At 44.2% G+C, this 21,831-nt stretch overlaps 1 protein-coding gene across 3 annotated transcripts in view; it reads left to right on the plus strand.

Moving 5' to 3' along the window:
* The first annotated feature begins 4,661 nt into the window (after window positions 1–4,661).
* NT5DC3 (5'-nucleotidase domain containing 3) overlaps window positions 4,662–21,831 on the plus strand; it is a 37,081-nt gene continuing 19,911 nt past the window's right edge. The window contains exons 1-5 of one of the 3 annotated variants that reach the window (XM_088676756.1): window positions 5,064–5,423; window positions 16,453–16,549; window positions 17,982–18,166; window positions 21,049–21,123; window positions 21,614–21,669. In XM_088676756.1, coding sequence (XP_088532882.1) covers window positions 16,525–16,549; window positions 17,982–18,166; window positions 21,049–21,123; window positions 21,614–21,669 — 341 coding nt within the window. In that variant the 5' untranslated portion in view covers window positions 5,064–5,423; window positions 16,453–16,524. Of the gene's footprint in view, window positions 5,424–16,452; window positions 16,550–17,981; window positions 18,167–21,048; window positions 21,124–21,613; window positions 21,670–21,831 lie in introns of all 3 variants that reach the window. The other 2 variants (XM_035127551.3, XM_035127550.3) reach the window with 2 other exon arrangements.

The following is a 21,831-nucleotide window of genomic DNA, read 5'->3' on the forward strand; positions in this document are numbered from 1 at the left end:
GGAGAAAAGCAATGACAAACCTAGACAGCATCTTAAAAAGCAGAGACATCACCTTGCCGACAAAGGTCCGTATAGTTAAAGCTATGGTTTTCCCAGTAGTGATGTATGGAAGTGAGAGCTGGACCATAAAGAAGGCTGATCGCCGAAGAATTGATGCTTTTGAATTATGGTGCTGGAGGAGACTCTTGAGAGTCCCATGGACTGCAAGAAGATCAAACCTATCCATTCTGAAGGAAATCAGCCCTGAGTGCTCACTGGAAGCACAGATCCTGAAGCTGAGGCTCCAATACTTTGGCCACCTCATGAGAAGAGAATTATCCTTGGAAAAGACCCTGATGTTGGGAAAGATGGAGGGCACAAGGAGAAGGGGACGACAGAGGACGAGATGGTTGGACAGTGTTCTCGAAGCTACGAACATGAGTTTGACCAAACTGCGGGAGGCAGTGGAAGACAGGAGTGCCTGGCGTGCTATGGTCCATGGGGTCACGAAGAGTCGGACACGACTAAACGACTAAACAACAACAAAAGCATTATTGGAGCAAGTCTGCATGAGCCCAAGGCTCATAGACGCCCCACATCTTTTTGCTTTTCATTTGTGCATGCAAAAAGATTGAAGGTTTCCACTTTCAAACAAACCACAGTTCCATTTGGCATGCCACATGACCACTCTCATATATATACCGGTACCCTTGGATTAGCCTTTGGGATCACTGATCACAAAGGGTGTGGTAAGGTTCATTGCTTTTCAGGGCAAGAAATGTTTTGCAGCCTAAGGACTGCATTACCTTCTGGGTAGCTTTCTCAGGTATGATTGAGAAGTCTAGAGGGTTGCTTTTGGCCCCTGGACCTGAGCCAACCCCCCACCCCCAATAAGATCATGTACTTTGATATTGTATTCAGTACAAAGTAAAGAGGAAGATCTGTATTCTGAAACTTCAAGAGCCCGACGTCACATATTTTTCCTTGAAGGAAAGCAGGAGAAATAGAGGCAGATTTATGTTGAAAAACAAACAAACACACACACACCCCTAGTGTATAGCATTTATAGAAGATTCTGATTGCTGTATTAGTTCCTTATCCAGCAGGTGGCAACTATACATTCTGTTTAGCTCTGCTATGCCTGTGTAAGCAGGGGGTTCAGAGTTTGCAAAATATGTAGACTGTGAGAAGGTCGCTGGAAATAATAAAGCCCTTCTCTGCTCTCTACTGTTTCTCTTGACCCCTAGGTGTTTTCACCCTTCAGAACTCCACTGCTATAGGCAAAGTAATGAATTGGGTTGCCAGGCGCAATAGAGGACAGGACCTCTGTGCCTTTCATTGCCCTGCTCTCTTCTGAGTCTGGAAACCTTAAAGAGAAACCAGCAGACCCTTTGCTTGGAAATTAAACAAAGGGTCTGCTGGTTTCTCTTTAAGGTTTCCAGACTCAAAAGAGAGCAGGGCAATTAAAGGCACAGAAGTCCTGTCCTCTATTGAGTCTGGCAACCCTAGTAATGAGCTAGGGAGACAGGAGCTTGCTAAATGTATTTGCCCCATTTAATTCAGGAGTTGGGGAACAGAACACAAAACGAGCCTATTGTGCAACCTACACTTTCTGGAGTATCTAGGCTGACCACTATCCTTCCTTTCCTTTCTACTTTACATTTATTTACTTATTACAATTTATATCCCAACTTTTCTCAAGCAGCTCAATCCTGTGAGATAGATGAGGTAGAGACAATAACTGGCACAAAGTTACCAAATGAACTCCGTGACCGAGTGAAGATTTGGATCCTGGTCTCCCAAGCAGCAGCGCACCCCCCCCCCCAGCTATGCCTCTACTCCCAAGTCATAGTCCAATACTCTTTAAGTATTGCACCACACGGGTTCTCACATCCCTTCTGTGCAATCCCTTCTCCTTTCTGTCCTTCTGTTGTGGGAAACTGCACCCCTCTTGACATATTGTATCCAGAACTCTGCTGTACAGTACCTCCAAGATTCCTCCAGACAGTCAGCATTTTGTAGGAGGCATTCAAGAACATACTGGGAATTTAGGTTTGCTTAGTTAAAGAGGGTAAAACTGCTCTGTCGTTTTAGCACAACAAATGTACAGTACAAATAGCACTTGTACTGTTCCTGCATTTTTTGATGCTCTGGCACAAATGGTGACTAATGTACTCTGTGAGGGTAGGAGGAGCGCTTAGGCCTTATCTTTCTTAATCTGTATCCTCCTTTCTCTGAGGAACGGATCTGAGCAGGTAGGTTTACATAGGCTTTTGTGTATCTTCCACTTTGCTGTCTGAAGCTACATTGAATAACCATGATCAGGTTGTTCGGAATGTGTACATCTATTTAGAGCTCACGCAATGTCCCAGAGCCATTTACTTTGTGCAGTGGAAAGACAATGGACAATTTACATGCTTGTTGCTAATGACGTTAAAAGAGAACTTGAGACAGCTTTAAGAAAAAGGAGAAAGAGACAAATTTGCTTCTCTTCTGAAGTTTTGAAAACTTTCACCCACTCCTGATTGCATCCTTAAAGAAAAACTGCACAGAACTATAATGTAATATGTAGTTTGGGCATCAGACCCTTAAAGATTACAGTTCTTTTGTTGGCATCTGTCTGTCTTAAGAGATAATTGAGTGCGCCTCCGGGTGTGAAGTTCCCTGGGGGTGTCTAGTTTATATTAAAATACAGAAAGAATCACAGTGCAATAGATCAGTGCATCTTGCTTTTAACCAGAAGGTTGGTGGTTTGAGCCCAGCCAGGGATGGCTATGAGCAGGATTCCTGCATTGCAGGACAGGAAGTTGGACTAGATGACCCTTGTGGTCTCTTCCAACTCTGCAATGTTTTGATTCTATAATAACGAACAATAAAACTATAATAGTATAGAAATAGCCAGCAGCAGGACAAATGCATAGTTGCCCAGCAAAAAATTATCATATTATGATCACATTATACACAAGGTAATGGTTTTGTACTTCCAGAAGCACATAGAGCATAAAAGTCCTACTGGGTAATTAATGAGTATTTGTAAAATTGATCCAAGTACATTATTTGCCTTGCAGTGGAGTTTAATCATTTAATGTGTGTAAGGTATTCTTAGAAGCTTGGAGACCTGCAAATTTGTTGGCACGGCACTTTTTGTGACTAAAATAGACTTCAGCTAGTACATGGCTCCATAGGAGGTCTTTCAGCAACGAAAGTGAGGGATTGTCTCACATTATGGCCCTCTACTTCCCACGCTCTTTTCCACTGAACTTTTATAAATGATTCTAGGCAAAGAATGAAGACTCCAACAGCTCAATTGAAGGCAGAAATCTTGCACATATTTACCTGGAAGACCCCCTGAACACAGTGGGACATCACCTTTTAGTGAGCCTGCATCAGATAACTCTCTCCCTGCCAGTCTAATTTCATAAGGCAGGGATGGAATAAATATCTGATGTCCACCAGATATTGTTGGTCCACAGCTTCCACCATCCCTGACCTTTGGCCATGCTGGCTGGGGCTGATGGGAGGTGGGAGTTCCATAGCACCTGGAGGTTCCCCATCTCTGCCATAGGACTAGCTACCGGTAGCCTTAAAAGGAGGTGAGTTAAAGTATTATGTGGGTCACACTGTAAAGCAAAGTTGGGCAACCTTTTTTTTTTCCTGGTGAGGACTATTCTATGACATGCATGGATTGTCCCACACATTATGAAATTGCTTTGAGATGTTTTATAGGAAGCAATTCCTAAATGGAAGTAAGTAAGTAAGTAAATAACACAAGGGTTTCTGGAACTGTTTTCTTTTGCCATATATGGAGCAGCCCTCTGGGCGAGACCTTTGCCAAGCCGCCCATTCGCGTTGATGGTCAACACCTGTACCAAAAAGCTAAAAAAACTTTATACAAAATTGCTAGATATCGACCGAATGACAACCCAGCTTTTACCTTGGGTTTTAATACAGTAGGTTTAATAGGTTTTATTGGTAACCAAATTTGTAATGTATTTTTGTTGGTGTTTGATGGCCCGTCGGCTGTGCAAATAAAGTTTGATTTGATTTGAAAATTGCTAGATGGTTTTGTCCTATAGTGATGGGAATTCCCTACGCTGCAAAAAAGGGAACAGTCCATGCACAAGAGGATGGAAAAGACTCCAAGGGTTGGAGAAGAAATGAATGAATGAAAGAAGTCTCTAACAGCAAAAGGACCACAACTCAATGGCAAGTCATTTTGAAACAAAAAAACTGTGTCCCCTCCCTCCCCACCACCACCAGGGAAGAAGTGGGGAGTGGAAATCGTCAACAGGAACAGGCGGTGGCGGGGGGGGGGGAATCTACAAAGTGGTGGCATCAGAGGGCGACTGCATTCTTTGGAGGCTGGCTCTGCTGCCCCTGTGGATCCTGCCACCCTCACCTTGCCTCATGCAAATTGGCAGAACACATGTTTTGTATGCAGAAAGGTATTGGGTCCAATCCCCAACATGCACAGTGACTCTGGGAAAAGCCTCTTGTCCCCGGCCAGCTGCTGCTGAGCTAGGCCAGATGGAACTGACTCAATAAAAGGAGCAGCAGGGTTGCTGCAGCGTGCCCTCTTTCCTCAGTCGCCTGCCTTAACCATGAGGTAAGGTGAGGCAAGATCCACAGGGGATCCACAGATCCCAGTGCAGATATTTACCCTCCCTCCCTCCCTTGTTCCCGAGGCAGCTCTTCCTTCACCCCTTCTTCCCTGGCGGGGAGGGAGGTGCCATTGCCAAAATGCCTTGGCCCCACCCTAGCCCGACCAAGGCAAGTTCGCAATAGTGGCACGAAGGCGGTACCGGCAAGCAGGGGCCTGCAATGGGTTTGGCAGAGAGAGAGAAAGGAGCCAATGGGTTCGGCTCTGACATTTTCCTTGAGCTCTGCCTGCCACCCACCCTCACTCTGCCCCAAAGGGAGAAGGAGGCGGGCGGGTCTTCCCGCCAAGCCACGTGCCGCGGGCACCTTGCCCGCCCCTTCGCCGCCTGCCTCCGGAGCCTCCCGGAGAGGGAGCTTGAGGCGGGGCTTGAGGAAGTGACTTCAGCTGTCGGCGGCCGCCAGTGGAGCGCAGAGCCAGCGGAGGCAGGCGAGGCTGTGGCTGGCGCGTGTTTCTTTTCCTGAACGGGTTCTGGGGAGTCCGCTAGAAGCTGCTACTTCTGCTTCTGCTTCTGCGCCGGCCATGGCAGCCACGGCCGCTTCTACCGCGAGGGTCTTGCTGGGGTCAGTGGGGAAGGGCGGCGCGAAGCGGGCAAGTGCTGCTGGTGCTGCCGCCGCCTCTCCTGCCTCCTTAGCCGGGCTCTGCTGCTCCTTCGGCGGCGGCGGCTTAAAGGCAAATCCCTATTGCACGCTGGCCCCTCGGCAGCAGCAGCAGCCCTCCGCCCCGTCCCCGGACATGAAGAACTACCTGTGGAAGCGCTATAACGAAGCCAAGAAAGTGACGAAAGGTGAGAGTTTTTTTTAAATGAGGGGTGCATTGGGGAGGGGGGTTGGGTTGTGCGTGTGTCTCAGCAGTTTTGGGGCTGGAGGGAGAAGGCGCCCCACAGCCTCGCCGCGCGGGTCCTCTAGGCTTGCAGAAAGCGGTTGCTGACATTCCTCTCTCTCTCTCTCATCTCCCGCCCTTTTCATTCTCATTTTGGGTTTTTTTTGCCCCCCCTCCCGTTTCTCAAGCGGACTCCAGGTGTCTTTAAAGCGCACGAGGTGGGTGGAGAGGGGAGGGGAGGGGGACTCTCCTACTTTAAGCGTGGGGTACGAGCCCTCCTTGGCCAAGGTCACCAACGTGAGCTTCGCAGCCACGCGGAGGTTTGAACCCAGAGCCAGCGCGTGGGGACGGGTGGAAAGCGTTTTGGGTTGGCAAGCTCTGGGTTCGAATCGCCGGAGTTCTCCCAGGTGACCTTGGCTGAGACGCAGTTTCTCATCCTAACGGATCTGCATGGAGGGCCGCTCCGAGAACTAAATAGGATAGTAGCCAGGCAGGTGGGAGCTTCCTGGTGGGGCAGTAGGGTGCAGAAGTGGAAGAGGGGTGGCTTCGGCTTGCCAGCCCAGATTTTGGCTTCCAGTGTGGGGCATATGTTGGCTCCTAGTCTGTGGTGCATCTCTATCTCTGTGTGCTTGGACACTGATGAATGCGGTGGTTTGCCAAAATCTAGTTCCTGTACTGAGTGTCAACTAATCTCTCCCTGCTCCCTTGAAAAGACAATATGGAAATTTGTATACACCATTGGTGTATACACCAATTTGTATACCATTGGTGTATACAAATTTCCATATTGTTTTTTCAAGGGAGCAGGGAGAGATTAGTTGGCACTCAGTACAGGAACTAGATTTTGGCAAACCACCGCATGATTGTCTGAATAGGTTCTCTGATTGAAGGCCAAAACAGATGTGATGTGGGAGATCTGTGATGACATCGCCTCCTTGACGTTTGTAGAGCTAATACCATAGCTTTTTGTGTGATAGACAATGAAAACTGTGTTTATGAGAGTGGTGTGCTGCTGTTCTGGTAAAAGTCAGGGCTCTAGTGGCTGCTTTATAGTTTCGTTAAAAATAATAATATTGGTATATGCAAATTGTTTCTTGTTTTGGTACTCCTAACACAGGTGTGGGGAAGCTTTGGCCCTCCAGATGTTGCTGAACTACATCTCCCTCATCCATAGCTAAGTTTTCCCTTTTCTCGCGAGGAAGCCTATTCAGCATAAGGGAAAATCCCTGTAAAAAAGGGATAACTTGGCAGCTATGCCCTCATCCCCAGTTATTGGCCATGGTTACTACGGCAGATGGAAGTAGCAGTTCAGCAACATCTAGATCAGTGTTCCTCAACCTTGGGCCTCCAGCTGTTTTGGGACTACAACTCCCATCATCCCCAGCCACTGGTCCTGCTAGCTCAGGATGATGGGAGTTGTAGTCCCAAAACAGCTGGAGGCCCAAGGTTGAGGAACACTGATCTAGATGATTAAAGCTTCCCCAGTCCTGTCAGAAGATATCATAAGGTGTTTTGTTGCGGGGGGGGGGGCAGCATAATGGTTTCTGTTAAGCATTAGGCATGGCTGCAGTCACTTCCAGCCAAATAAAATAGGGGCTCTGTTGAAGGGTCCACTCCAGACTCAAATTTGAGGGATCATGAGTGAGTAGTGCTTGGAGTCATATAATCAACAGGAAAGAAATGACACATGGGGTGTCCTTTTTTATTTCTTCTTTTTATTTCAGAGAAAGTTGCAAGACATGAAGATTATTTTGTTTTAGTGTAATAAATGCAGTCGAGACTGGGAAATTGGGGTGGCTTCCAGCCAAGCACCTCAAGAAAACAAGGACTGAATTAAGCAAATAATATCAACCAGCTTGTCAGGGTAGTGGGATTTGTTTTTACTTCTGTTGAAAGTCCACTTGAGGGCAAACCTGGGTTTGTTGCAGTTTCATCTGTCAAATGGTGCTCATTATGCAAGTAGATAAATAGGAACCGCTACAGCGGGAAGGTAAACGGAGTTTCCATGTGCTGCTCTGGTTTGCCAGAAGCGGCTTTGTCATGCTGGCCACATGACCTGGAAGCTATACGCCGGCTCCCTCGGCCAATAATGTGAGATGAGCGTGCAACCCCAGAGTCGGTCACGACTGGACCTAATGGTCAGGGGTCCCTTTACCCTTTACCTTTATGTGTCATCTAAACTAGGTACATGAGACCACCACTTTGCTGAAACTAAGCAGGCCTGGGTTTAGACATACACTGTATACTGCCTTGGGTTCCATGATGGAAAAAGGTGGGAAATAATTGTGAGAAGTAATGAGTAATGTATTACTTTAGATTAAATGGGCAACCAATTTCCTTTTTGAATATGCAGTAACTATTTTCCCCTTCCAGGTCTGAGTTGAGGTGCTAGCAAAATGTCAGATAACAAGTTATGTGTGCTTATCTGTAGGGCACTATTTCTACACAACTAGTTTGGTAAAGGTAAAGGGACCCCTGGCCATTAGGTCCAGTTGTGACCGACTCTGGGGTTGCGGCGCTCATCTCGCATTATTGGCCGAGGGAGCCGGCGTACAGCTTCCAGGTCATGTGGCCAGCATGACAAAGCCGTTTCTGGCGAACCAGAGCAGTGCACGGAAACACCGTTTACCTTCCCGCTTGGAGCGGTACCCATTTATCTACTTGCACTTTGATGTGCTTTCGAACTGCTAGGTTGGCAGGAGCTGGGACCGAGCAACGGGAGCTCACCCCGTTGCAGGGATTCAAACAGCCAACCTTCTGATCAGCAAGCCCTAGGCTCTGTGGTTTAACCCACAGCACAAATTGTCAGCCTCTGCTGTGTGGACTGTTGAGGTCAGTATTTGCCAAGTACCATGGTCTTAAGGGGCTCTGAGTGGTTGGATCAACTGCAGGAAAGTCTTCTGTGGTAGCCCATCCATTCTATTAAATCTGCTTTCTCTGGATGTTAGAGAGAGCCCTAGACCTTGACTGGTTTTAGGCACTTGGTGAAGGCCTATTTATTTACTCAAACATTGGCTATTGTTGCTACCTAGCTTTTAGTATTTGTGTTATCTACTGTGACATTGTATATTTTCTGGTTTGATTGTACTTTTGTAAACAGCCCTTCAATTTCTAATGAATGGTGGGTTGCAAATGTTACAAAAAGTCCTCTACATACATGCTTCTAGAGCAGGGATGAGTCCCAGCCAGCATAAGCAGTGGTTAGATACAATGGGAGTTGTTGTGCAACATCATCAGAACATAACAGCCTGCAGGATTCTAGGCCAGCATGCTGTCCTCACAGTGTCCAACCAGATGTCTTGCATTGAATGACGTAGGCCCTAGACACTGAATAAAACGGGGGGGGGGGACTATTCTGTTTGGGCTGGTCCTCTGAACCGTGTGATCCAAATGGCAGATTCCTTGGAGGCTTTTTAATGTTAAATGAAATTAATGGAATAGTGTGGTAATCGGTGAGCTCTCATTTGGAAATATGGAGGGGAAGCTCAATTTAAGAAACTAACAGGCTTTGAAAAACTTCATTACGAGAGATGTAAATAAGTCTAAATTGTATTGGGAAATGATGAATTTCCATCTCTTTGATAATTTGCATCTGTGCTTATTCCCGTCCTGTTGAGTAACCAACAAATGTTTACTGTAGATATAGTCTCCCATTGACCATTTCACACATCAGTGTGCAACACTTGTGCTTGACACTTGATTTTTCTTTTGAATGTGTGAATTGATTCCTTTTGAGAAGCATTGTAGTGAGTAAGGGAGACATGAGAGAGGTTTATAAAATTCATGGTGTGGAGAAAGTGGCACAAGACTGGCTGCCTCTGCCCCACCTTATAATGCAAGAACCTGGGATCATCCAATGAAATTGAATGAGGGGAGAGTCAGGGCAGGCAGAAGGAACAACAACACATACCCGGTTAAACTTTGGAATTTGCTGCAAATAGTTGGTTGCACCAACCAACTTAAAAGGTCACTAAGCAAATGCATGGAAAATAAGATTGTCAGTTGCTACTGGTCATGATGACAATACGCTGTCTCCAGTATCAGAGGCACTGTACGTCTTTATATTGGTCCCTGTGGACAGAGTGCTGCTGTGCTCATGTGCTGCTTCTGGGCTTTCCATGTGCAACTGGTTGGCCACGGTGCAAAACAGGGCACTGGGCTATATATCCCTTAGGTCTGATCCAGCAGGGCTCTGCTTATGGTTATGTAGAAATTATATAAAAAGCTAAGTGATGCAGCAGTCACATGATTTTCATGCATGGATTTCCAGGGGCAGAACATGGAGGATTGAAAGTTTTTTGTTTTTCCAGAAACAGGTGCCGGAACTTACCATGCATGCCTCCCTTGTTATCTTATTCATTTGGCAATGGCACCCACCTGAGAGGTGCTGGAACTGAGTTCCAGTGAGTTCTGGCTGAAAAAAACACAACCCTGGTTATTTTTCAGTCTTGCTGGTTCATATATAAAAATCCTAATCCAATAAACCATGGGCAATGGTTTATTTGGCTGATAAGTCATGTGCATACACATTGTCTCCTCCCCCTTCCCTTTGGGACTTAATGCAATACTTTGTTTGTAGTTGGCAAGCCAGGATTATAGTCACAGCTTCCTGGGTGTAATGGAAAACTGCAGTTTAATTGCATTAAAGTGCATAAGAGAAGGGAGGAGGAATGTACACATAGTGCTTATTCTCAGACTGGTAAACTGAGATTGTTTATGTCTGAACCAAATCTCTGTCTCCATTCTCACTGTTTCCCCTCCCCAGGCATCCTTGATTTTCCTAAACTGCTTTTAGGCTTCTTTTAAAATACCCATCTTTATACCCCTAAAATGTTTAAAGTATAGTTTAGTAGCTATTCAAAAAGATACTTAATTTTGTGCTTTCATAGCATCAGAATTTGAAGGCACCTGAAAAGTCCTCTGTTGTAGTTGCCTTCTGGTACAGGAAATCTGCTTCTAATCTACAGCATCCTTGATAGGTGGTTATCCAGCTTCTGCTTAAAAGCCTCTAGGGAGAATTCACCACCTTCCAAGATACTCTGTTTCACTGTTGGAACAGCTCCTAACACCAGAGAGTTCTTCCTAATTTTGACTTAATATTTCTTTTTATGTAATCAGAACCGGTTGGTGGTTTGAAGGTGTGAAATAGAAGAGTTGGTTGCAACTTATTTAGCGCCAGTCATTAAAACTAATGAAATGGAAAGGATAGTCCTGCAGTTGAATCGGTTTTCCTCCATGCTGCAAATTGTTCAATGGTACACATAGTACTTCCCAGCAGATCTGTAATAAATCTATTCGGAAAACGTTATGCATGAATTTATCTAGTGGCAAATATACAAGGTGAAAAGTGAAAGCATCACTTCAGCGGGGCGCCATGGCCAGAGTAATAACGAAATTGAAATGTGTCAAATACTGTACGTTGCTTCTGAGCTCAAAACCAAGGCTAACAATTTATAGGAGGAGCAGTGGTTTCTCAGTTTTGGATCAAGCTGGTTTTCACAGACATATGAAGTGTGGGTTGCTTGAAACATGCCAGCAAGACAGATCAACCCTTATTATAGAAAGTAAAATATGGTAAGCTGATACTGCATGTAGCCGTGCATATAGTGGTGGCAGCGAACTTCCATGAATTACTCGTTGCAATTTTACCTAGTTTGTTAACTAGTTTGTTAAGCAATGTTTGTTAAGATGTTGTTTCTAGCAATCTTGGCTGTTTCAGGGTTTACTATTTTCTATGAAATAGAAACCAATAAGCATGTGCCTGTAGTTCTTGTTCGTTCTTCTTGGTTGCTCTGAACCAGCTAGTCTACTATGTGCTCCAGAAAGGGTGGTAGCTCTGTGGCGAAGCAGCTGCTTGGTCGCACAAGGTCCTAGGTTCAAATACTGGCACCTCTACGTAGGGCTGGGAATGTTCCCAGTCAGAAACCCTGAAGAATTGCTGCTAGTCTGTGTAGACAGTACTGCACCGGGTCAGGTTTAAGGTGCTGGTTTTGACTTTTAAAGCTCTATGCAGCCTAGGACCCTCGTACTTACGGGACCGCCTCTGGGGTCGTGGGAGGCCTATGTAGGGAATGTGTGCCTTGGGTTAAGAACGCTTCGGGTTAAGAAAGGAACTTCGTAATGAATTAAGTTCATAACCCGAGGTACCACTGTAATTTGATGCTGTAGGGGAAAAAAATCTGTGGCATTCACTTTTACAAGATGCTGTGATCAGCAAAATGTTTCGATTTCCCACTCCCAGTGAGTTCTAACCAGAGTGCAACATTCATTTTCATTGTCTTATTTTGAAGATGTCTGAAAATTTTACTCCCCTCACAGAGATATACTTTCCAGAGTACCCTGGGGTGAATGATTCTTAAAGTGCTCTGGGTATTATAGTTCTGGGAGCAGAATAGACATCTCTAACAATTTTCAGTACCCTAAACCAACTGAAGTTCCCAGGATTCTTTGGGGGAATGTTTAAAGTGGTACAATACTGCTTTAATTGTATAGTGCAGATGAGGCCAATAGCTTCAAGCAAGCTTATCTCAAGTAGTGGTTCTTAATTTGAATAACTTTTGATATGGATTATTTCATCTTCAGACAAACATCAGCATTTTGCTTTTATTATCATTTCCTTTGATGCTGTTATCCATTTGCATGTTAAAAAACCCCCTAATAAACTCCTAAAATAGAGCAGGGCTCCTGGAAACCAATTTCCTAGGCATCAGCCCTTTAATTTGCATTCAGGTAATTTAATCACTCTTTGGTTTAAGTAGAACACAGTTTTAATTAAAACAGCATTTGAAGGATATTATCTTAAAACAGTGCTGTTCACTCAGGAAATAAAATTATTTTATTGTTTTGGGTGTGGATCACCTTCACAGAAAATTTAAACAGTTGCTTTCTCCTGTTGCATTCCCTCCCCCAAATGCTTTGTGTGTGTGCTGTAGCTATAAATGCATCCTTAAGAGTTTGACAAATTTCTACTCTGTAACCTTGAGAATACCGTATGTCACTGGAGTTTCTTTCCTTCTTCCTAGTAAAATAGCCTTGGGGTACTTGAGTAAGAGAACGAAAGGTGCATTCAGTAACTTTTTTATTGCATAACAACTGAAACATTAAAGCAACCGAGAGTCTGAAGGTTATTCTACTGCAATTGATTTTATAGTACTGTATAGCTTGTGACTGGCAACTACTGTTTTATCTTTTCAGTGACATGATTTGTGGAAAATTATTCTGCTGTCACCAAGGCATTTCATGTAACACTTGCAGATGCCTGGCCCGAAAGGACAGTTGTGTATTAGCCCCCTTATGTCTCTTTGCCTATTTTTGTTATACAGATGACGAAGGGAGAAAGGTCCCCCTCCCACAAGTTAAATTATTCATCAGCACAGAGTTGTGATAAGACGAATACAGCTGCTCTTTCAATTTAATGCAATGAACAACATCGTGCTCTGAGATTTTTTATTTTAAGAAAACTTCCTGCAACTTGGGACCAGTCTCTCAATTACAATGGGAAGCAGAATCCCCCCCAATATAGCTTAATCCAGGGGTGGGCAAGGTTTACCTCGCCTGGGCCAGTTCACTCCAGCTGCGATCCCTTTGTGGGTCAGATTGCACACATGCATTAATAATAATAATAAATTTTTATTTATACCCCGCCCTCCCCAGTCAAAACCGGGCTCAGGGAGGCTAATACCAATAAAATTACAATAAGACATAAAAGAAAAGAAAACAATTAATTAAAATGCAGACTAAAATACAATATTAAAATTTAAAATGTAGCCTCATTTTAAGTAGTCCATAAATCCAAACCACGAGGGAGGAAAACACAGGGGTCAGACTGAATCCAACCCAAAGGCCAGGCGGAACAGCTCTGTCTTGCAGGCCCTGCGGAAAGATGACAAATCCTGCAGGGCCCTGGTCTCCTGTGAAAGAGCGTTCCACCAAGTCGGGGCCAGTACTGAAAAGGCCCTGGCCCTAGTCAAGACCAATCTAACCACCTTATGGCTTGGAATCTCCAGAATGTTGTTATTTATGGACCTTAAGGTCCTCCGTGGGCCATACCAGGAGAGGCGGTCCCATGGTACAAGGGTCCTAAGCCGCATAGGGCTTTAAAGGTCAAAACCACCACCTTAAACCTGATCCTGTACTCCACCGGGAGCCAGTGCAGCTGGTAAAGCGCTGGATGAATGTGTTCCCACGGCAAGGACCCCGTGAGGAGCCTCGCTGCGGCATTCTGCACCCGCTGGAGTTTCTGGGGCAGCTTCAGGGGCAGCCCCGCGTAGAGCGAGTTACAATAATCAAGCCTGGGGGGGGGGGGACCATCACCTGGAATTTCTAGCATCTGCATCTGCGCAGACAAGATTTCTGGCACCTGCGTCTGTGCAGACACAATTTTCGGTATCTGCATGTGCCGGTTTAGCACAGCACGTGGGGACTCACGGAGCGGGCGGCTCTGTTCGGGGGCAGCTCCTGGGCCGGTTAAACAACCCCCGTGGGCTGCTTGTGGCTCATGGGCCTTAGGTTGCCTACCCCTGCCTTAATCTGTTACTGTTTTTTAAAGGCGCCCACAAATCACTGTTCCAATTTGGCCCATTTTGTTTGAAGTTGGCCCAGATTCAGTTAGCTTCACACATCCTTCTATGCTTCTCCTGTCTTGTTCACCACTGCTAACTTTATTTTGTACTCTAGTTGAGTCAGGGCTCTGGGGAATGTGTTGCTTTATGTTGTCATTCCAAGCCTCTATCCAAGAAATCCACACAAAGCACAAGGTTAAAAGGACCTGAAAGGGCTTCCCTTGCTCCTCAGTTCCCACTACAGTGGTACCTTGGTTCTCGAACTTAATCCATTCCGGCAGTCCATTCAACTCCCAAAACTGTTCGAAAACTAAGGCATAGCTTCCAATTGGCTGCAGGAGCTTCCTGCACTCAAGCGGAAGCTGCGTGAACATTCAGCTTCCGAAAAACGTTAGCAAACTGGAACACTTACTTCAGGGTTTGTGGCGTTTGGGAGCCAAATCATACAAGTACTGTACAAAGGTTGTTCGAGAACCAAGGTACGTCTGTACCACAGACTTGAAAAAGCAAGTCCAATGGACTGGTCCCAGAGAATAGCCTTCTGACCCACATATTTCTTGGCTCTTTTTTTCTGAAGAAGAAACCATTTTTCTTTCCTGCATTGGGTAGGTATCATTCTGCATTTTGGGTTCTCTTCTTTTTCTAATTCTTTTTTTAACAATTGCTTTCATTAAAGATCTCTCTCTCTCCCCCCTCTCTCTCAACTTTCAAGCAAGTTACCCATGCTGTCCCCTAACAAAGTGTTGTTTACCACCAAGAATCTCCTCCTAACCCAATTGAGCTTCTCCCATGCCTGTCTTTTGGAAATACATACATTCATTTACTTTATAACTAATCTTCCATACATTTAACCAAATAGTTGCTGGACTGGTCTGAATGCTGCCTTGTTGTCACCTATTCTTTCGGTCTCTGTAATAAAACATCTGTTTGATTATTCCAGTATTGGCTCTCCATCTGTTCAGTAACTCCCCATGCTAGAAAGGTCCAGAGGTTCTTGTGCCATGAGTCTTAGTGCACCACAAGACCAAGAAACGTAACTTTCCTGAACGTGTGTAATCGCTGTGAATACACGCAGTAATGTGCCTGTTCAACATACAGTCCCATATGTATTAGGATGGGTGAAAACTTTTTCACGCAGATTGTCTAAGCAGGATTTTCAGGCTGGCTGCAGTTTGGTTACAGCTTTTAAGATTAGTGGAGCCTTCTGTCGTGGCTCTGTGCTTTATTTGCAGCCAGAAGTACACAAATTGTTCTTGCTTTGTCTAAGTGAGGTAGATGCATAATGTTCCTGGGCGAAGTTATGGTTGTTTCAAAACGCTGCTTTTCTGGTATGCATTTTTTTTTATTGCCGATTGCGTCATGCAGTTCCAGGTTTGGGGTGCTACTTTAAAATATATTCTCCCATCTGCCTAATTAGGTAAGGATTTCCAAGCAATTATTTTGTTTGACCTAGATCGTTGCTAGTCTCTCTCAAACAGTTTGAAGAAAAGGATTTAAGGGCTGACATAGCGGTTAAGACTGAGCAATAAACCAGAAAGCATCCTATTAAAACTCAACATTTTCCATGGACATGCAAGGTTGTCTTAGGCAAGCCTTTCTTTCTCAACCTCATTCCCCCCCCTTTTTTTTTTGCAATGGAGGAGATAACAATTCTGATTTTGCATTGTTGTAAGGATTGCATGCCAAAGCATTTGGAAGGCATTCTGCAAATATTAACTACCCTATGCACAAATAGCAAATTCTGCCTCTTGAGTGAGGATCAATGGCAAACGTTTGCAGAAGTACAAAATACGGGTTTTTTGGGGGGGGACTCAGAGAGGCGGGCACCCCAAAAACAGATCAGGGAGGACTTGGTGGACTCAGAAGCCACAGGATGCTGAGTGATTAGAGGGAGAATGGAAGAAAACCTGGGAGGGCAGAGTGGGAAATGCAGTGGAAGAGAGCAAAGGGGAAATGACTGCAACATTTTTTGCTTTCCTTTTTAAAAGTCCCACATTGCGATGATTCTAACTCAGGGATGGGGGATGAGTAGCCCTCTGGATGCATTTATTTTTAATAAAAAATATATCAACTCCCATCATGTCAGTCCATTAGCTATGTGAGTTTTATTCCAACAACATCTTAAGGGTCACACTGTTCCCTATCCCAGTTCTAGGTGATAGTAGGAGGGTCCTTTTAACTGAAATTCAGTTTCATTGAACCTCTCTGGCTTGTGTCTGAGATTGGATCAGAATATTTTCTGTTGCGTTAATTGATTCAAAGCTACCATAGATTCTTTTCTAAACAATTTTTGGTGTTTATATAACAAGCAAGCATATATAAACTTTGTATCTTACTAATAAATACCAGTTTACATTATTCTGAAAGTAGAATGGACCGCAAGCCTAAATTCATTAACTGCTGCTCTGTTCACTATCTGTATTGTATTTACAGCTTTATTGTGATGTAAACCCATCCTGGGATTTCTTTGTGAAGGGCAGAGGGCTAAGAAATAGATAAATATAGATGAGTTCAATGGATTTACTCTCAGGTAAGTGAGTGATGAAGTGCTGCCTTTGTTATCCTCAGAGTTAGTACGAGGGGATTTTTCTTTTTAAAAAGCAATTGAACAAAAATGAGGATGAGAGGTAGGAAAGGAAACATACAGGTAAGTGAAAATATCCAATGGGTTAGCATAAAGGGAATACTTTGTGAAGTTCCTCTAAGACAGCTTTGGTTATCTGTAAGAATTGCCATCTTACTGCATTCTTTTAGGGTCTGTGGGAGCCCTGATCCGCGGCTGTGTGCGGTGTAGTGTGCCTCTAATTCACATATGACTGGTTCTGTAGCAGTCCCTGGATGATGCCCCTTTTGAAATACATGGTTTATGGACTGCAAGTCCATTGCCTTATCCTTTTGAGCTGGGTGTTCATCAATATGCAGATGATACCCAGCTCTACCTCTCTTTTAAATTAGAACCAGTGAGGGCAGTGAAGGTCCTGTGTGAGTGTCTGGAGGCAATTAGAGGATGGATGGCGACTAACAGATTGAGGTTGAATCCTGACAAGACAGAAGTACTGTTCTTGGGGGACAGGGGGTGGGCTGGTGTGGAGGACGCCCTGGTCCTGAATGGGGTAACTGTGCCCCTGAAGGACCAGGTGTGCAGCCTGGGAGTCATTTTGGACTCTTAGCTGTCCAGGGCAGCTGCCTACCAGCTCTATCTGGTACGCAGGCTGAGACCCTACCTGCCCGTGGACTGTCTCACCAGAGTGGTACATGCTCTAGTTATCTCCCACTTGGACTACTGCAATGCGCTCTAGGTGGGACTACCTTTGAAGGTGACTGGGAAACTGCAATTAATCCAGAATGCAGCAGCTAAACTGGTGACTGGGAGTGGCTGCTGAGACCATATAACACCGGTCTCATTGGCTCCCAGTGCGTTTCCAAGCACAATTCAAAGTGTTGGCCCTGTATATCTGAAGGTGCGTCTCCACCCCCACCATTCCGCCCAAACACTGAGGTCCAGTGCCGAGGGCGTTCTGGCAGTTCCCTCACTGCGAGAAGTGAGGTTACAGGGAACCAGGCAGAGGGCCTTCTTGGTAGTGGTGCCTGGCCTGTGGAATGCCCTCCCACCAGATGTCAAATAGAAAAACAACTACCAGACTTTTATAAGACATCTGAAGGCAGCCCTATTTAGGGACTTTTTAATGTTTAGTGCTGTATCATGTTTATAATATTCAGATAGGAGATGCCCAGAGTGGTTGGGGAAACCAGCCAGATGGGCGGGATATAAATAAATAATAATAATAATAATTTTTATTTTATTTTATTAAGTGCATTGTTAATGAAGACTATTGCAGTAATGTGTGTATCTTGCAAGATCCCTCCCTTTTCGGATTACATTTTTGTTGTCATTTTGCTGTGACGTCTTATTTCTGAAAAATCTAGAAAATCTCTCTGTGTTTGTCTCTCTCTTACCACAGACCTGGTTCCTTCCATTATGAGTAACTTGCTGAATCCAGATGCTATCTTTTCAAACAATGAAATGAGTCTATCGGACATAGAAATCTATGGCTTTGATTATGACTACACACTTGTCTTCTATTCCAAGCATTTGCACACTTTGATCTTCAATGCTGCTCGGGATCTTTTGATAAATGAACACCGGGTAAGATATTTCGGGGGTGGGTGGAAGTACATGTTTAAATGCATGCAGTATGAATACCTGTAAAAGTAGTGTGCAGGAATGTTACCCCAGGGGCTTGATCTTCTTCTGTCTTCCTTTCCTAGTGCTTATTTGTCAGTGTGGATTGACTTAAAATAATAGAATTGTAGAGTTGGAAGGGACCACGAGGGTCATCTAGTCCAACCCCCTGCAGTACAAGAATCTTTTGGGGCTCAAACACACCACCTTGCGATTAAGGGTCTCATGCTCTACCAACTGAGCTATCCCTCACCCAGGTGTGGGCCAGGGAAGAACATGACTACAAAGGAAGATCACCAGAAGTTTAAAGTGAACTCTTGGTTGTAATTGCTTCTTTGCAAGTAGGGCTTGCTGAGAGTGAACCCTGCTGTGATTGGCTGCAAGGTGGCACTCCCCATCAGGAACCCCCGAGTGCAGGCAAGGGTGCTTGTTGTTGAAGCTGCTGTCGGCAACCCCCACTTTGTGAGTTACGTGTGTGGTTTGCTTCCAAACCTCGCCTGTTAATGGTTTGCCCGTGGGCACAAGATCCAGTTGTAAATCAGGTTGCCCATTTCTGAAATGCATATATTTCATGAACAGGCTTGGATACTAGTTGGTTGCTATTGCAATTAAAACGATATCCATCTACAGCTAAAATAGAGTCTTCATGCAAACCTCGCAACTCAGTCCGAAATGTTTGGTAATACAACTCCCTTGAATTTCAGCACTACTGAATTATGTATACATAGGTAGGAATAAGATCTCTACTTAGCTTTCTCAGTATCAGTTCATGTGTGTAATCCTCTGCTTCAGGAGTGGGGAACCTAAGTCTCCGGGGCCAAATGACTCATTGTATCTGGCCCTCAGGACTCTCCCCAGTCCGTACACCCTCTTGAACTGCACTCCTTGCTGGTTATGCCTCCTTGAGGGTTTTTGCCTGACTAGAAGATATTATTGAATGAAGATGAGACGAGGAAATTGGTTTTTAACACTATCTCAATTAACATACTTTTTGCGACAAAGCACAAAATTATCTTTGAAGGTAGAAGCCCTGCTGTTTATAACGCCCTCTGAGTCAAAGTTGCTTTATTGCGCTGGAAGAAATGCCCATGCTTAACCCTCTCTGTGCTGCTGCATCTGGAGTATTCCTTTCCACTGTCTGAATTGAGCTCCCAAATGAATACGTTAGAGTGACACTTCCAATTCTGCATTTCAGTCCAAAGGTCATTGGCTAAATATATACATCTATAAATATCCCTGCAGAAGTAACTAAGAAATTTGATCACTATATATCTATATCTATGGTATACAGTGTTGCGATTCTGCAAAATATTGGTGGCAATGTTTCGTTCAGGTGTAGAACAAAGCTAGTCCTATTCTCGAACATGAAGGGTGGTATTCAACTACGTTTTACGTGGAGTTGATCAATTGAAATGAATGAACATGACAAAGTTAGGCCCATTAATTGCAGCAGGTTGAGTAAAACCTAGTTGACTACCACCTGGAATATCTGTGTGCACTCCATTTTAGGACATAGAACCCCCCCCAAGGCCTATGGTTTCTCACACCTGGAACAAAGAGTTTCCCCTATTTCATCAGGTGCAGGGCAGGGGGAGAGAAAAGAAGCTTGGACATTCCATTTGCTCTGCTAAGAGACCAGCTGCTTTTGGTTTTTCTTCTCTCTGAACTGTTTCCTGAGTATGATTCCTTCCTCTTTCCTTTCCTTTCCTTTCCTTTCTCTTCCCTTCCCTTCCCATCCCATCGCATCCCATTTTCCTTTTGTGTTGCATCCTTTGGATCATAAACCTGAGGACTAGGAGACTTTTCAGCTGCAGAGAAGGATTGAAATAAAGGTTGCTATGTTGCAGTGTAATGGGAAGTTCAAATTTCCTAAATTCTGAAGGGTGAACTCTGAGCAAAAGGGTTGGATGCCATTCTGTTTGCACCCCAGTCTTAATGACTAGAGGAAAGTTAAGTAGAACATTTCAGCGTGGGTGATAGTGGATCTGAGTGAAAAGGTGTGAGGAAGGCAAGTCTGAATTCATAATGAACTTTTCTATGAACTTAACCTGAGCTTCCACTCTTGCAATAAAGAACGTTTTACAATATTATTTAAATCAAGTGTGGGGAAACTTTGGTCCTCCAGATGTTGTTGAACTACAGCTCCTGTCAGCCTCAGCAAGCGTGCCCAGGTATGATGGAAGTTGCAGTTCAGCATACCTGGAGGGCCAAAGTTTTACTTGATGTAAATGAAGCATGTTAGACATGCTACTTCCTACATCTCTTGCTTTCAAATTTCTGAGGGCAATATCATTGCCTCCTGTTGTGGGTAGGTGTTAGTTTAAGCCAATAGTTTTCTGTAAAAATGCCATGGTTGCTTTCAGTTGGAGACTATAATTTGGCAACAGATGATCCTGACTAAGAAGTACATTCGGGTAAAATGACACGCACACACCTCTCCAAATACATGAGAAATGCTTGAATACTGTAAATTAAACTTCCCTAGCAAAATAAAAATATTAAGCAGATCAATTTCCCTGAGAGTTCTGTCACTGTTGTAGTGTTTTGAAAAAAGTGTGGAAAAGATATTTGCGGGGTTCATGTGCTGCTCAAAGAGAAAACCTTTTGTATTAAATTATGCAGAATATATAGAAGTGTTGCTTTTAATTAACATGTACGATTTTCAGTTGTAGGGAAACAAAGCTAGAAATTGAAGAGGTAGCCAGGCTGAGGACAGAAGCTGTTTTCTGAACACATAGTCACACTGTTTGCCCTTATCAGTGTTGAACCTTCCATTGGCCATGATAGATCACATTGTTTAAATAGGTTGTGGTAATATAGTTTCCCCCCCTCCCTTATCCTGCTAGTATCCTGCAGAAATCCGGAAGTATGACTACGATCCAAATTTTGCAATAAGAGGTCTTCATTATGATGTACATCGGGTAGGTATACATTATTCTTTGATATCATTGTTCTGTGAGATGTATTCCCTAGCGCTTGATCAAATGTTATCAGATATTGTATTATTGGGGAAACTTGAGTCCTGCTTCTCTCTAGCTTGTGCGACGCCCCTTTTGGACTCAGCTGGAAGTAAACGAAGTTTTGGCCACAGTGGCTATATCTTGCACAATGCACATCTATGTAGGTCCCACTTTGTTGCTCTCCTAATAAAACCTTTGTTTGGGATATTTAACTGGAGATGCTCATTCATTGGGAAATGTGCTCTGTTTCTGCTTGTGGGCTAGTCATTGTTAGAACAGAGTTCTGAACTTGATGAGCCTTCAGCCAGATCCAGCAGGATTCTTCTTAAGTTCTAATATAACTCTAAATCTTGTAGTAATCATGGACAACTGTATTTGCCTGTAACTTCATCAAAATACTGCTGTGAAGACTTGATAGGTTTCACGTAAAACCTTTCTCTTTTTTTAAAAGGCGTTATTGATGAAGATTGATGCTTTTCATTATATTCAGTTGGGAACAGTGTACAGGTAAGTCTTAACCTGCATAGTTCACAGCAAAATGTTGCTTTGAGGTTGTTGTTTTTTCCAGGGGACTCTAAACATTCAAAAGTCTAAACATTCCGATACAGCAAGCGGGACATTGCAGCAGGTGGTGCTTCTGTTTAGCCAGCCAGCCAATCGTGACAGCTT

This window comes from Zootoca vivipara, chromosome 9 (genome assembly GCF_965207765.1).
Source record: "Zootoca vivipara chromosome 9, rZooViv2.hap1.1, whole genome shotgun sequence".
Taxonomy (NCBI): domain Eukaryota; kingdom Metazoa; phylum Chordata; class Lepidosauria; order Squamata; family Lacertidae; genus Zootoca; species Zootoca vivipara.